This window comes from Prionailurus bengalensis, chromosome C2 (assembly GCF_016509475.1).
Source record: "Prionailurus bengalensis isolate Pbe53 chromosome C2, Fcat_Pben_1.1_paternal_pri, whole genome shotgun sequence".
In the NCBI taxonomy this organism is placed as follows: domain Eukaryota; kingdom Metazoa; phylum Chordata; class Mammalia; order Carnivora; family Felidae; genus Prionailurus; species Prionailurus bengalensis.
The window spans coordinates 10,407,458-10,421,032 of record NC_057350.1 but is presented as its reverse complement, the minus strand read 5'-3'; the positions used below and the strand labels follow the sequence as shown (position 1 = coordinate 10,421,032).

Here is a 13,575-nt window from a genome sequence, read left to right as displayed (position 1 = left end):
GAAGTTGAGAGGGCCGGTCGTTACGAAGCAGAAATAATCTATCACTTGCAGAAAACAAGGTGTGAATAAGTGCCCTATCTCTTAGATAGAGGGTTATTATCTGGTTGTTTTATTTCCGTCACAGATAAAAACGTCTTGAGGTAAATTTAAGGAGGGCAAGTTAAAAAAAAAAAAAAAGCTCCTCTCAAGAAATTCTATAGAAAAGAATCCTCTTAATAATAATAATAATATTAATAAGTACGGGGCGCCTGGGTGGCTCAGTCGGTTGAGCGCCCGACTGCAGCTCAGGTCACCATCTCATGGTCTGTGGGTTCGAGCCCCCTGTCAGGCTCTGTGCTGACAGCTCGGAGCCTGGAGCCTGCTTCGGATTCTGTGTCTCCCTCTCTCTCTGCCCCTCCCCTGCTCGAATTCTGTCTCTCTCTCTCCTTCTTTCAAAAATAAAACCTTAAAAAACAAAAGTTGCAGGGTGTCGAGTCGTGAGCTTTTGAGCATGTGAAGGAGCAGGGCGAGGGAAAAGTAAACTATTTCCAGTTACTGACAGGTACTTCGGCCCCCCAGGCCAGGTGTGGTGGCTCTCACATAAGCAGCATTCCCGTGGACGTGAGGCTGTCTGCTTGTCTTCTCTCACCCGAGAGGCAAGTGTGACAAAGAGAATAAGTGTGACCTTGACTCCCATTTAACCAGCTCCGGGCCCCGCCCCATCCCGTCTCCAGAGGATCATGAAGATCCGAGGAAGAACCTGGGGTTGCCCCGTATGTATTTTCAAAGCACTGCCGACATGGAAAGTGTTGGGACAAATGAGACGAGATGTCATCAGGGAGCAGGCGGTCTAGGGAACAGCATTTGCTGTCCTGGAAGGTGCTGCATGGGGCTCACTGGACCCCCCTTCCCAGCTGCCCTCCCCCTCTGCTTCCCTTCCCTCTCAGGGCGGGAAAGTGACAACCCCACTGTCCCAGACACCTTCCAAGCCTGAGGTCTTGTGACCTGGGTCTGGCCTACAAGACGTCCAAGGGGAAGTTTGCAGAGAAGGGCTTCTTCCTCTGCTGAACAAAAAGCCTCATGAAGAGAGGGTTTGGGCCCTCGATCTCCTTCCTGTCTGGACAGAGCTGAGGTTCAGGCCCAAACACAGGAGCACCCCGGCCCCTCCGAACCAGCCGTGGGTTGTCCTCCCGAACCGCCTGCCGCAGGAGATGGGCCAATACCCGGCCGCTGAAACGGCTGGAGTCAGATTTTCCTAAATATGCAGCCAAATGTAATTCTCACCGATAAACTCTAGCAGGAGGTTTGCACTTTGCATGTCACTGTGACACAATTCATTACCGTAATCATCTTTTGGATACGTAGTTTATTTCTCTTAGTTTTTTCTCTCTCTTGCACGGCAGGCATCGTTGGGGGCATCGTTGGGTGTTATCGGGAGAGTGGAGGGGAAGGAGAAGGGAGAGAGAGATTCAGAAAGCTAAGAGAGCAAGGGAGTGGGACAAAGAGGGGGGAGTCTGCAATCCAGAGGAGTGTCGAAGCATACTTTTCGAGCACGCCAGTAGTAACTTGAGGTTTTGCGTTCGGTTACGTGTTCAGGAATCATCCATCGTTCTCCAGAAGCACTCTCTGACTGTGTGCAGGGCCTGCCAAGCTCTTCAAGGAAATGGTCCCTTTCGACTACTGTGGGCCATCATAGTTATGACATTTTTTGGTGGGGAAGGGACAGGCCCAGCAAGACACATTGCTTAAGCCTTATTTTACTCAGGAAATGCAGGGCATTGGTGGCACCCAGGAGGAGGGGTGGGGGAAGCCAAGGAATGAGAGTCACAGGGCAAGTGTTATGCAGATTTTAATCTCTGTTCAGGGACCAGAGCAGCTTCTGGAGAATTCTCTAAAGGACGGGAGTTAGAAGGAAAATTTTTCAAGCCAATGTGGGAAAATGCTTTGCGTGTGCGAATTAGTAGGAGGACTATTTCCTATCAGGAAATAAAATAATTAAAAAAAAAAAATAGCCGCTTCGTGTAGCCACAGAGGAGCCTCTGTGATGTGCTATAGGGCAGCTCTCTGACGCGTTAAAAGATTTTGAACAGGAACTTTGTAACTCGGAGGCCGGCGTGTCTAGAACATTACCAGCCCCTTTGGGTAGAAAACTGAGACACAGAGACATTCAATGACTCATCTAGGTCACTAGGAAGCTACCTGAGAAACTGAAAACGAGCTGGAGTTTCCTGTGCGGCCTCTGCTCCCTCCCCCAGTGACAGAAGCAGACGGGGCTTCTCCATCTCTGGGCTTTGATAAAGTAGGTGATCAGAAATGTCTCAGAGGCGCACGAAGATAGGCCGCCTCTCAGAGGCCTGGAGAACTTGCGTGGGGTTCAAGGGCGAAATGGCTTTTTCGTTAAGAAGGGCCTTGAGGAAAATCAAGCTACACCAGGGCTCTCGAGGAGGAGATACATCGATCAAGGTTGATGTTACAACACACCCCAGTCAGCCTCCATATTTAAAAGCCACACTGTGGGGCGCCTGGGTGGCTCAGTCGGTTAAGGATCCCACTTGAGCTCAGGTCATGATCTCGCGGTTCGTGAGTTCGAGCCCCGCGTCGGGCTCTGTGCGGACAGCTTGGAGCCGGGAGCCTGCTTCGGATTCTGCGTCTCCTTCTCTCTCTGCCCCTCCCCTGCTTGCACTCTGTCTCTCTCTGTCTCTGTCTCTCTCTCAAAAATAAATAAACATAAAAAACTATAAAACAGAAAAGCCACAATGATTGAGTTGAGCTATACGAAGGGTCCAGGCTTCTCTCCTGTCCTCTCTGTGGGTACTTCCGAGTGAGGGAAGGGTGATGTGACGATGGGAAAGCCATCGGGCTGACTTACTTAGCACCTCCCATACCCCACTGGGGTTCCCGCTGCGTCACCTTTGCCCAGACCGTACATCACCCCCCGCCCCAGCCTAGACCACCCTTCCCTCTCTCCTCTCAGTTCCCGCCTAATACTTAACTGCCTGTTTTTGTGACTGTGCCAAGCACATTACACAGGTTACTGAATTCAGTCCACACAGCTGCGTTAGCCATAGGTACGACCACCACCTCCTTGTTTTGTAGACGAGGAAACCGAGGCTCACGAGAGAAGCTGCTTTTGCCATTCGGCTAAAGCCAGAAAAATGGAAAGGAAAAGTCCATCACCCCTGGGCTGTCCGTGCCTGGTCCACCTACAGCCCACCGCCCCGCTTTGTTCTCTCACTGTTCCCATCAACTCCGGGCTCTCTCTACACCGACTCCCAGCCGAGGGCTGGTGTCTCTAATAGAGTCTCCGTGTGTGGTGGCCTTGGAGCCTTCCTCGGCCCGGAGGATCAGACCCAGCCCCGCTTTCTCTGTAAGGGGGCAGGTCTCTCCTGAGCACACATCTCAGGGCTAGTTTGAGCGAACAAAAGAACCTCCTGGCTCCTGATTTCTTTCCAAAAGCTCTCCAAGGGTTCTGGCTGTTTAGCTCCTGGGTCGGCTGCCGTTTCTGAAGACACTTCGGCTACTGCTTGTTCACTGGGCCTGCACTTGGTGTGCGAGCAGATGTGGGGCCTCCTGCGGCCTGACACCCTCCCCCACCCCCGCCATCCACCCTCGCTGCTGAAGTGTGCCTTGCAAGGACTCTGAAATCCGGGGACAGTCCCCCTGGAGGAAACAGAACCGAGGCCTCGCTTCTTCTGGGGACAGCTTTTTGCTCTTCTAACACTCAAACACTCCAGAATTGCTTTGTCATTTTCAAAGGTTTGTTAGCGTGCAAAGAAACTAAATGGCGAAACGTACGATTGTGAGTTTAGATCGATTTTTGGCACCTTTTTTCCCCCCCTCTCAGTTTCAAAATGTGTGGGCAGTTTCAAGATGTGAGGCTCCGTTTCGCACGGGGTAGGGGGCTGGGGTCTGAGTCTTCAACATCCGGGAGGGGCCCTAGGAAGGGTATGGTTTCCTGGTGGGCCAGAAGCAGTCAGATTTGCTAAGACGCATGTCACGGGTTGAATTGGGTCCCCTCCAAAATTCATAGGTTGGGGTTCTTAACTCCTAACACTTCAGAATGTGACTGTATTTGGAGGCTGGGTTTTTACAGAGGTGATTACTGGTAAATTCAGGGCGGACCCTGATGCCACAAGCCCGGTGTCCCTATAGGAAGGGAGACTGGGACACAGATATACACGGAGAGGATCGCGCGAACACACGCGCGAGAAGACGGCCACCCGCGAGCCAAGGAGAGAGGCCTCAGAAGAAACCAATCCTCCCGGCACCTTGAAGCTTTCCAGAAATAAACCTCGACCAGACTTCTCAATGAGACTTCTGGTCTCCAGAGTCATGAGACCCTACATCTCCATTGTTTTAGCCACCCGGCCTGTGATGCTTCGCCATGGCGGCTCCAGAAAAATGATACAAATTCACACCTTTCAAACTACGGAGGCCCAAGTTAATCTACGGCTTTCTGTGATCTTGACTCTCCAGTTGCGCCAGAAGCGTCTTGGCGAAGGTTTTTCTGAAAATAGTGGCACACGGAGGCTCCCAGAGGAGCATGCTTCACTCAGCCTTGTATTCTGCCATTCCCTTTGAAAGATACCCTCCAAGAAGACAGTCGTGAGTCAGCCTCGCTGAGATTTTTTTTTTTTTTTTTTTTTTTACCTGTGGTTCTAGGAACTCAGAGGCATATTAGCATTCGGGCTTTGCATAGACTACTAAGCCACTTCTAAGAACAAGGCTACCTGAGGCATTGTGCAAAAGTTCGCATGTGCCACTGCTTTCCTCTTTCACATCTACCACTTGCCCTGGGGGCCGACGCCTTGGGCCTCGTGGGGGGACACCAGTGTGGGTTCTGCAAGAACGCCGCGGCACGAACCACGCGTGTTCGTTCCTCCCAGGGAACGTCCGTCACGTCTAACCTTCTCACCTAAGCAAATGAAGTGAGAGTGTGGGGCGGCATGGTGGGAGCAGAGAGGCATTCTCTGTGGTAGACCACATTCATTTTGCATGCCGCTCTTTTAGACCCTTGCTTGCCTCTCAAGGCAAGGGAACAGTGGTTTGCTTGGTCCCACCCCTCTCGCTCCTCCCGGTTTCCACATGGATGTCTCTGCCGAAAATGAGCTACGGGTTTCCTCCTGTGAGGATTGCACGGACTGATAAAGTACCGTCCCAGGAGGAAAACCAGGCGTTGTTTCCCACCCCCGTAGTTCAGAGCTCCAGGGAGGGAACATTCGCCATAGATTTTATGTAGCAAGAAATGACCACGGGGCTGAGCGCTGCTCATGGCCAGTCTTCGGGAATGTGGCTAAGAATGCCGAGAGAGAACCATTTGCTGGAGATGACCAGACACGATTCTCCTAGCATCATGCTCTCAGGCAGGGCCCAAGAGGCCCCGAAAGCAAGGACCTTTGGCCACCCCTCTGGCTCCAGTGAGCGTGGAAGGCTGATCCCGACGATGCAGACCCTCCATTGGCGGGTCACCTTGCTAAAACTAACTGGGAAATTGCTAAGATTTCACTTTGGCTCCCTGAAATGAAATCTCAGTGTAATATTATTCACGTTAGAGACTGTAAAAGCCCCTAAGTTCCTTCTCCTGACACCGAGGGCTTTTGCCAATAGCCCTGCTGAGTCTTGATTCGAGTCTCAGGGCTCTCTCGCCCCCACTCACTTAAAAGCAAACTGCCCCTGTTCCTAACCTGGGGCGGCTCAGTGACCTGCGTTAGCACAGGAGCGATGGGGCTGTGCGAGGGCCAGGCCTCCTTCTATTTCCTGTATTTGAGCCGGTCCCTGGGTCCCTTCCCCGTCTCTGCCGTCTGGCCGGTAAGGACAGCTTTGAAGGCAGCCTCACACCGTGCCCCAAATCCAATCTATTGCCCAATGGAATGTTTTCAAATTTCCTGACTCTGCCTTCCTGAGTTTGATAAAATAGGAAACAATAATTGTGTGGAGGGTATTGAAAGCGGAGTGAAGGCAGGAAGATCTTTCTTTCTGTTTTTCTACAAATATTGCTTCCTTTGCTCATTAGTGGCCCAGAGGAAATGCAGCCAGGGAGCAGCCTAACAGCTTCTCACCAGCGGCCGGCGTCTCTGCCACAGGAGCCCGGCGCTGCTCTGAGACAAGGGCGTGTGACTCACACACATCGCATGATTCAACTTCACTAAAATTTCCTCGGCTGCCAGTAAAGAAGCATTTGCAAACCCTCTAATTTGAAGCTTTGAATCGGTTAATGACTTGCTTTCTTCCCCTTCTCCTGAAATCCTCCCCCACCACCCTCCACACACACACACACGCACGCACACACGCACGCACACACACACACACAGCTTTGTCAAGTTTTTACATTTCAGGGACCCGGAAACATAGAGGCCCTGTGACATTCACAATAGCATTTGTTGTGACAAAGTGGCTGGCAGCCTTCTGCATTCCCCTGCTCATTTGGCTGTAAGAACAAATAATGAGTCACAGATCCTATTTGGGTGCGCGCGAGAGTTTGTAGCCAGAAAATTAATTATTCCCCCGGCCGATCCCACTCCGTCCCGGCTCTGCCAAACCATCAAGCCGCATTTTGCAGGCGTCGGTCAGAGTGCGAGCCCCGACACACTGCTCTGCCTTCGCGACATTCTTATGTTCTTATTATTTCTGTTTGTTGAAGCACGGCCCTCTTTTCCCACCAGCGCCGCGCAAGGCGCACACGCGCACGCGTACTCACACACCCAGAGCCGCGGCCCCGGCGCAGCTTTGCACATTTCGAGAGGCTGCCTGCGAAACTGCAGACAAGCGTTTCCACACGGGCCGTTCCAATTAGGAAGCGCACCGTCTAATGACCCGGGACGCGACACGACGCTAGACTTAGGAAACGGTTTCATTGCTCTTTGCGCAGAGGGAGACAGAGATCTCTCCGTAGGCGACAACTTGCATTTCCCCCTGCCCCCCCCCCCCCCCCCCCCCCCCCCACGAAGGACGCCGGCTGCCGCTTTGCACTGAGGCCACGAGGAGCGTGGCCCCATCCCGGTGGTTCTAACACAGACAGATCCGCCTGGCTCTCGCGCTCTCTCCCTTGAGGGGACAGCAGAGCTACCACTTTGCCCCCGGAGTCCCCAGGCTGGTCTAACGTGTGCCTGCCAGCCTGCCTCCGCCTCCGCCCCACGCTGGCACCAGCCCTCCCGGCCAGCTGTGCAGGTGCCCGCTACCCCCCCCCCCCCCACTCTCCCCCCCTTCCCCCCGGGGCGGGCCGAGTTCAGGACGCTCAGCCACCGTCATTGCAGGCAAGGGGCAGAAAAGCAAACCCAGACGGCTTCTTGCGAGCTTTATCATCTCTAGGACTTTAATCAGGAACAGCCCGACTTACTTGCACTTGACAAAGTTCTCACACACCGACTGAACACTTCAACAGCTTAGCTAAGTATTTATTAAAACATTTCTGAAGAGCTGCCATCTGATGAATAAGTAATCCAATAGCCTTGTAATCATACGCCTGAGTTTGAATTCTTTCCACCAAACCGACAGGGAATCGACGGGAGCTACGCGCCCCGAGTTACGACAAGCTGCCATTTCGTTATCTGCAAAGCCGAGCCAAAGAAGGTATCGAAAGACCAGAGCGTACTCACCTCTCATGAAGCACTGTGGGTATGAAGGAAATGACTCAAATATGCTGTCTGAAGCCATCGCTTCCTCCTGAAAATGCACCCTCTTCTGAAGGCGGGGGATTCAATGATTTCTTTCACCTTTGGAGGGAAAACCAAAGAAAGGTCACTGTCTTAACCTCACCCCCCCGACCGTGGCTCCCTGCCTTTCTTTCTTTCTTTTTTTTTTTTTTGTTGTTGTTTGGTTTTTCCTCCCCATACCTCTGGGGCTCCCTGAGCCCTGCAAAACATGTACCTTGGCGAAAACAAAATATTCAAATTGTTCAAGATTTGAAAAAAAAAAAAAAGCGGCGTCTTGGCTGTGGGTTGGTGATGTTCACCACTCTGTGAAACCCTGTGGTTTGCCGTCAGTGTGATTCGTCCTGCTCGCTGACCACTATGCCGGGCGCAGACTTCTGAGACTACCAGCCTACCCAACTTGTGGTTCTGTGGTTGTTTATGGGGCCCAAAGAAGTTTTCACACAACCCAAATTACAAATTTAACTGTTCCCCTTTCCACAGCCCGTCTTAATTGGTTCTTGCCAATCATGTGACTTAAGTGATGTCAAATTTCTTTTTTTTTCCTTTCTTCTTTTTTTTTTTTTTTTACTTTCTGAGCAATGCCCTTCCTTCCCCCCCCCCCCCCACCCTGCCTTCCCCGAGGCTGTTCAAGAAAAGAGCCGAGTAGAGTCTGCAAGAGAGGGACCGTAGAGAAAAGTGACTCAGTCTCTTATTATATCAATGGTCTTTGCTGATGGAGGACAACTTGGGTCTTGCTGTTGTTACTTGTGGTTTTGGGAGCCACTCATTATTTTGATAACAGTTGCATTGCCGCTTATTCAATAGTAGTTCAACCTTGGCATCAGGCTCAGGCAGGATGTGGAGCCCATCACTTAAGACGCTGGGCATCAGCTCAGGACAATCCAGCACTTGGTAAAGACCAGGGCAGCGTAAGTGAAACTACGAAAGGAAAAACAAAATAAAAGGAAATGTTTTGCGGAGAGCTTGATCCCTTGAAAGGGTCTAGCTACTTGCTGGTATTGTAAAGCTTAAAAAAAAAAATCGAAAAAAAGTGGGGGGGGGGGAGGGAAGCATTTGAGTTTTGTGACCAACAGGTCGTTTCAATAAAAGCAAAATTACGTGGTTTTACTCCTCCTAAACGAACAGCTTTTTGGTACAGAGGGGAAATCAGGGTTCTCTCTGACACACACACTCAAATTAGGAATCTACCGGAAAACCAAGAAAGGAGAGACCCTGCACGTTGAGCCCAAGCGGAAGGCTAACCTGCAACCGTTTGTTCTTCGTTTTCACCTGTGGCAGTTCACTGCATTGCCTTTCTCTGGTTCTGTTGGCATCGATAGGCTAACTCAGACCTGGAGGCAAAACGCAGGTTAGCCCGACGGGAACTACACTCCCCAGCAAGCCCCTTCTCATGGAGACTGAGCGAAGCAGATCGTAGCGCTCACCCTCCACCCCGGGAAGAAGTCAACCTGCGTGGAATGTGCTACACACAGGGTACTTTCGCACGTGGGCAAGCCATTCCGGGCACACGTAATAATCTCTCTCTCCTGCTCGTTGCCTCTAAGTGCTGAAGAAGAAAACGCCGTGTTTCTTGAAGTTCCAAGGTCAAGGGAGACTCTCTTCCCCTAATTTCTTTCTATTAACTTCGCTCTGCTCCACGTACAAGCCTTCACGGCACCCTGTACACACCACGTTTCGACTCACATGGTCAAGAGCGGTCGAGATGACGGGTCCAGGATGCCAACTCTGGATTCCAAGCTGCACGGGCACAAGCAGCGAAGGGGCTTCAGGAAGCCCGTGGAACCTGAACAACCCCTCGGTGTTTCCCTCATCTGCTCAGTTTCGCTCCTACCCACCGTGATCATGTGCTCGCGGGCAAATGGCGCAGGTCTCTTTAAAGGAAGGGACATGATTTTTACTTACTCCTGTTTTGACTAGTGCAGGAATTGAAACTCAAGAGACTGCTTTCTCCCACACTTGTGTGAAGTTAGCTTCCCGAAGGTTGACACCTTATTAATATTTGAAAGAATAATAAGGTAGGTATTTCTTTTACGATGTTTATTAATATCCACGCCCGATGCACGTTTCCTGTTGCTTCTCAATGCAAATCCCTTGCGAAGGTAATTAAGACCGTGTTCCTGTGCTCGCTGCTAAACCTACGTGTGGGTGTGAGCCCACATCAGGCTCTTTTCTCTCTTCTGTATGTAATATTCCCTGGAAGGGTCGTAAGAGCTGAAGGCCGTAACACGCAGCTGTCACTTCCGAGCTGGCTCAGACTTATTAATGACTTAGCAATTCAAGTGGCGACGCAGATAAATTCTGATACTTCATTCTAGAAACTCCCCAGATGCTTTCAGCCTTAGGTGTCCAGATGCTTGAAGGGAGGCGGCCCTGGATGGGTCAGCTAACTGCCCGCATTCTTGGCTTTTCTCTGCGCGCCTCGCTAGAGCCAAACATGTATCCTGCCCAGCAGAGTCTTCCTAGAACAGGTCAAGGTTAAAGAGGACTTGTCAGGCTGGGGTTTGTGTTTGCTGAGGCCTCACCTTAACGCTGTGATCATCTGTAATCGCTGGGGCCGGAGTTTCAACGGGGCACCAGGGGGCAGAGTTGAAGGCCAGTGCGCGGGGCTGCTGGCGTTGCCTCCCTCCGGGTTATCTGCCATAACGGCCGCAGCAGGACCTCAGAGCTTGGTGAGGCAACAGTCAGAGTTTTTCTGGGCCTCCTCCCAGTCCTGACAATAAGTGAGGACCCAGCCAGCCGCTGGTGAACTTGGCCTTACCACTTCCCCGGGAGCCCAAGACGAAAAGACACATATGTCATCAGTGAGCCCCCTGGAGGAATACTCAAGCCTATCTTTGCGAGAGCTGTTGAGGATTCTTTAAGTTTGTGCATTAACCCACACCCTGTGACCTACTTCCTGCGAGTGACTCAGACCTTGGGCTGCTCGCTTGGGAATTGTACCCAAGCGGCTACAACCGACTGTGGCTTTGCCAAGTAATTGGATGGCAGTTTTCATCCTCACTCAAATTGGCTACGGCTTCTACATGCCACTGTTGGGGGGAGGAATATGCTCAGGTGTCATTTTTAATGGTTCCATAAAAATACCACCAAAGGTGGAAAGATGCATGGTTGCATAAGCCTGTAATTAACGTATAAACTTCTATGTGCAACCCAACCCAAACCTGCCCTTGGCAAACCCAGAAGTTCGGAATAAGCTGGAGGCCCTGTTGTTGCAGATCTTTCCAGGCCCCTCACGACGGCGTCCACGGAGGGGCATGGCCATCTTACGCACGAGTCTCTCATTCTTCCCAGTAAAAGTAGAATTCAAACGGAAGCCCCCACAAGACTCTACTGTACAGCCAGATAAGAGTTTCAGTATTCACACCCTTACCTTCCCTGGATGGAGATACATTGCTCTGTGGAGAAATGGGACTTAAAGAAAAAAAAAAAAAGAAAACAGGCGGGCATTGAAACCCATCAATGAATCCTGTCAACCCATCCAATGAAAGCTGTCTAATGACATGAAAGGCTGTTTAATGACCATCGTTTGAAATCTAAGAGTTTCAACTGCTTCGCTACTCGAAAGGTGGCCTGTGGGTCAGCAGCAGTGACATCACCCCGGAACTCGCGAGGGATCAGAATCTTGGGCTCTGTCCCAGACCTACGTTTTTAGAGTCTGCAGGTTTGCAGCTCTCCAGGTGATTCCTGCACACATCAAAGCTGGAGAGGCGTGGCTCCGAGAAAGCCCTTGCATAGGTAGGGATTTGGTAAAGGATACGCTATGATGATTTCCTACAGTCTTTGTGATCTCCGTTTTCCTTAGAGCTTTCTGAAAAGTCGATCTTTTCTACCTTGTTGCCTTGGCACAAGTTTTTAAACTCTGGATGTTTCTAGACAGCAGAAACCCGCAAGAGGTGCGGCTCCTGTCCTCCGAGATAGAGCTTTCTTGGATGGTCACTCAGACTCTCCTCGCGCGTGCTGGGTTTGGGTCAAGTTTACAGTTTGAGGTTTGACACACAAGGTGGGGAGGCTCCCGTGTGCTCCGTCTCCCAGGCTGGTGACCACATGTATATAAACAGAAGGCTTCTTTTCCTCCAGGGGCATCAGACTCTCAGTTTTTACCTAGTTTGCATTTTGGAAACACATCAATCCTGTGAGTTCTTCCAGACGCACACCACGTGTTCATGTGGTAACATTGCAGGTGGCCGCCGGTGTCCTGCCGTGAGCCGTCCTCCCCGTGGGATTCCTGCCTCTGCTCTCCAGCCTTGGCCTTGCAGATGTCATATCCTATGCTTTGTTCCAAAACGAGGGACCCGGCCTTACACCGTCGCCACCTGGCTCGGCCAAACCAGAGTCCAGAGGACCCGTTTACGCAGGGGTCCAGGAGGTTGGCTACCTCTTTCCAGTGCATCTGGATCCTTTCAGGCCTGCCCTGGGCCAGGAATCTTGTTTGGAATAGTTTCTCTTTCCAGAATGTTGGCTCTTCAGCTTCTGGTGCCATTTGTCACCAGGAGGGTAAAACTGGAAAACTTAAACAAACCCTCTTTGAATGTTAGAAATGTTCAGCATTCGAAGTCTGGTCAAACGATGGAAAACATTCCGAGTTGGTACTGAACTTTCCATCCAGTTCCTCCAACCTTGAGGCTAATTTTAGCATGAGATCCAGGCAGGGAAAGCTAAAGGAAATGAAGCAACTAAAATTACTCTGCGTTGGAGAAGCCGGAATTTACGCTGGTTAGATAGTGTAAAATTCAATAATTCAGCTTAGGTGGCATCCCCAGTGTGATCAAAGCAGCTGGCTTTAGGAACTTTGGACTTTTATTGTAATTGCTACCCATTTGCCTGGTAGTAGGCAAATTAACAAACTTTCACAAGATTCCTTACCAACGGACGCATAATAGTGCCCTTTTCACGGGGGTGCTGTGAGAATCGGTACTTTTTGGACGATGCAAAGCGCTGTTGAATGGAATTGAAAAGAGACTCGTGGTTGATCCTTCAACATGGGAACCTGTAGCATGTGAATTTTAACACTAGGACTCGCCAGGTATCACAAACATATGGCATCAGGTCCCTAAATTAGAGGTCTGGATAAGAGCAAGTGAAAAATAGCCTCGGCAGTCGATACTGGAGAAATCCCCAGTGTTCATCGCTTAAGCTTTGAATTCAATGTTCTTTGGGAAGAATATTATTCAGCGCTACCGACGCAGGCTGCAGATTCTTACTGAACCTCAAAATGTCAAGATTAAAAAAAAAAAATGTACCGAGAAAACAAAATACCGCGCTTAAAATTGGGCGGTGTGCATTTTAATTCCCTCCTGTTTCAATTCCCTTGCTCGCCTTTGCCAGTTCAGCAGCTGGCTGGATTTCTGGGTGAAGAGCGGAAAGGAAGATCCTGACTGCGCTCTGGTTCTGATTTCACGTTCTCAAGTTTTCAGTTTATTCAAAGCAGAGAGAAGAAACCAGGATATCACCACGCGCCACACCACTGCAACCACACTACGGCTATCAGAACACAGTCCCTCAGCCTCTGGGGCCAGTCATGTCATGTCCTCACGGGGACTGGAAGTGTATTCGTGACACATACACACATGCGTTCACTTGCCGATCCTGTTTATTTCCCACACAGGACTTATATCTGAGACGGTATTTTTTCCAGGATAAGAAAATTTGTTTTATACTTAAATTTTAGGTAGACCACATACAATGCGATATTGGTTTCAGGAGTAGAATTCAGTGATTCATCACTTACACAGAACACATCCCAACAAGTGCCTTCCTTAGTACTCGTCATCATCTAGCCCATCCCCCACTCACCTCCCTTCGGCACCCCTCAGTTTGTTCTCAATTATTAAGAGTCTCTGGCGGGGGGGCGCCTGGGTGGCGCAGTCGGTTAAGCGGCCGACCTTGGCTCAGGTCATGAACTCGCAGTCTGTGAGTCCGAGCCCCGCGTCGGGCTCCGTGCTGA

The 13,575-nt window shown here is 50.7% G+C and overlaps 1 protein-coding gene across 2 annotated transcripts in view; it reads right to left on the bottom strand.

The window, feature by feature from the left end:
• Positions 1-8,073, bottom strand: part of RUNX1 (RUNX family transcription factor 1) — a 259,023-nt gene extending 250,950 nt beyond the window's left edge. The window contains exons 1-2 of one of the 2 annotated variants that reach the window (XM_043593646.1): positions 7,846-8,073; positions 7,575-7,691 (exon numbers count right to left, since the gene is read on the bottom strand). In XM_043593646.1, coding sequence (XP_043449581.1) covers positions 7,575-7,632 — 58 coding nt within the window. In that variant the 5' untranslated portion in view covers positions 7,633-7,691; positions 7,846-8,073. The remainder of the gene's footprint in view (positions 1-7,574; positions 7,692-7,845) is intronic. The other variant, XM_043593645.1, reaches the window with a different exon arrangement.
• Between the last annotated feature and the right edge of the window lie 5,502 nt (positions 8,074-13,575).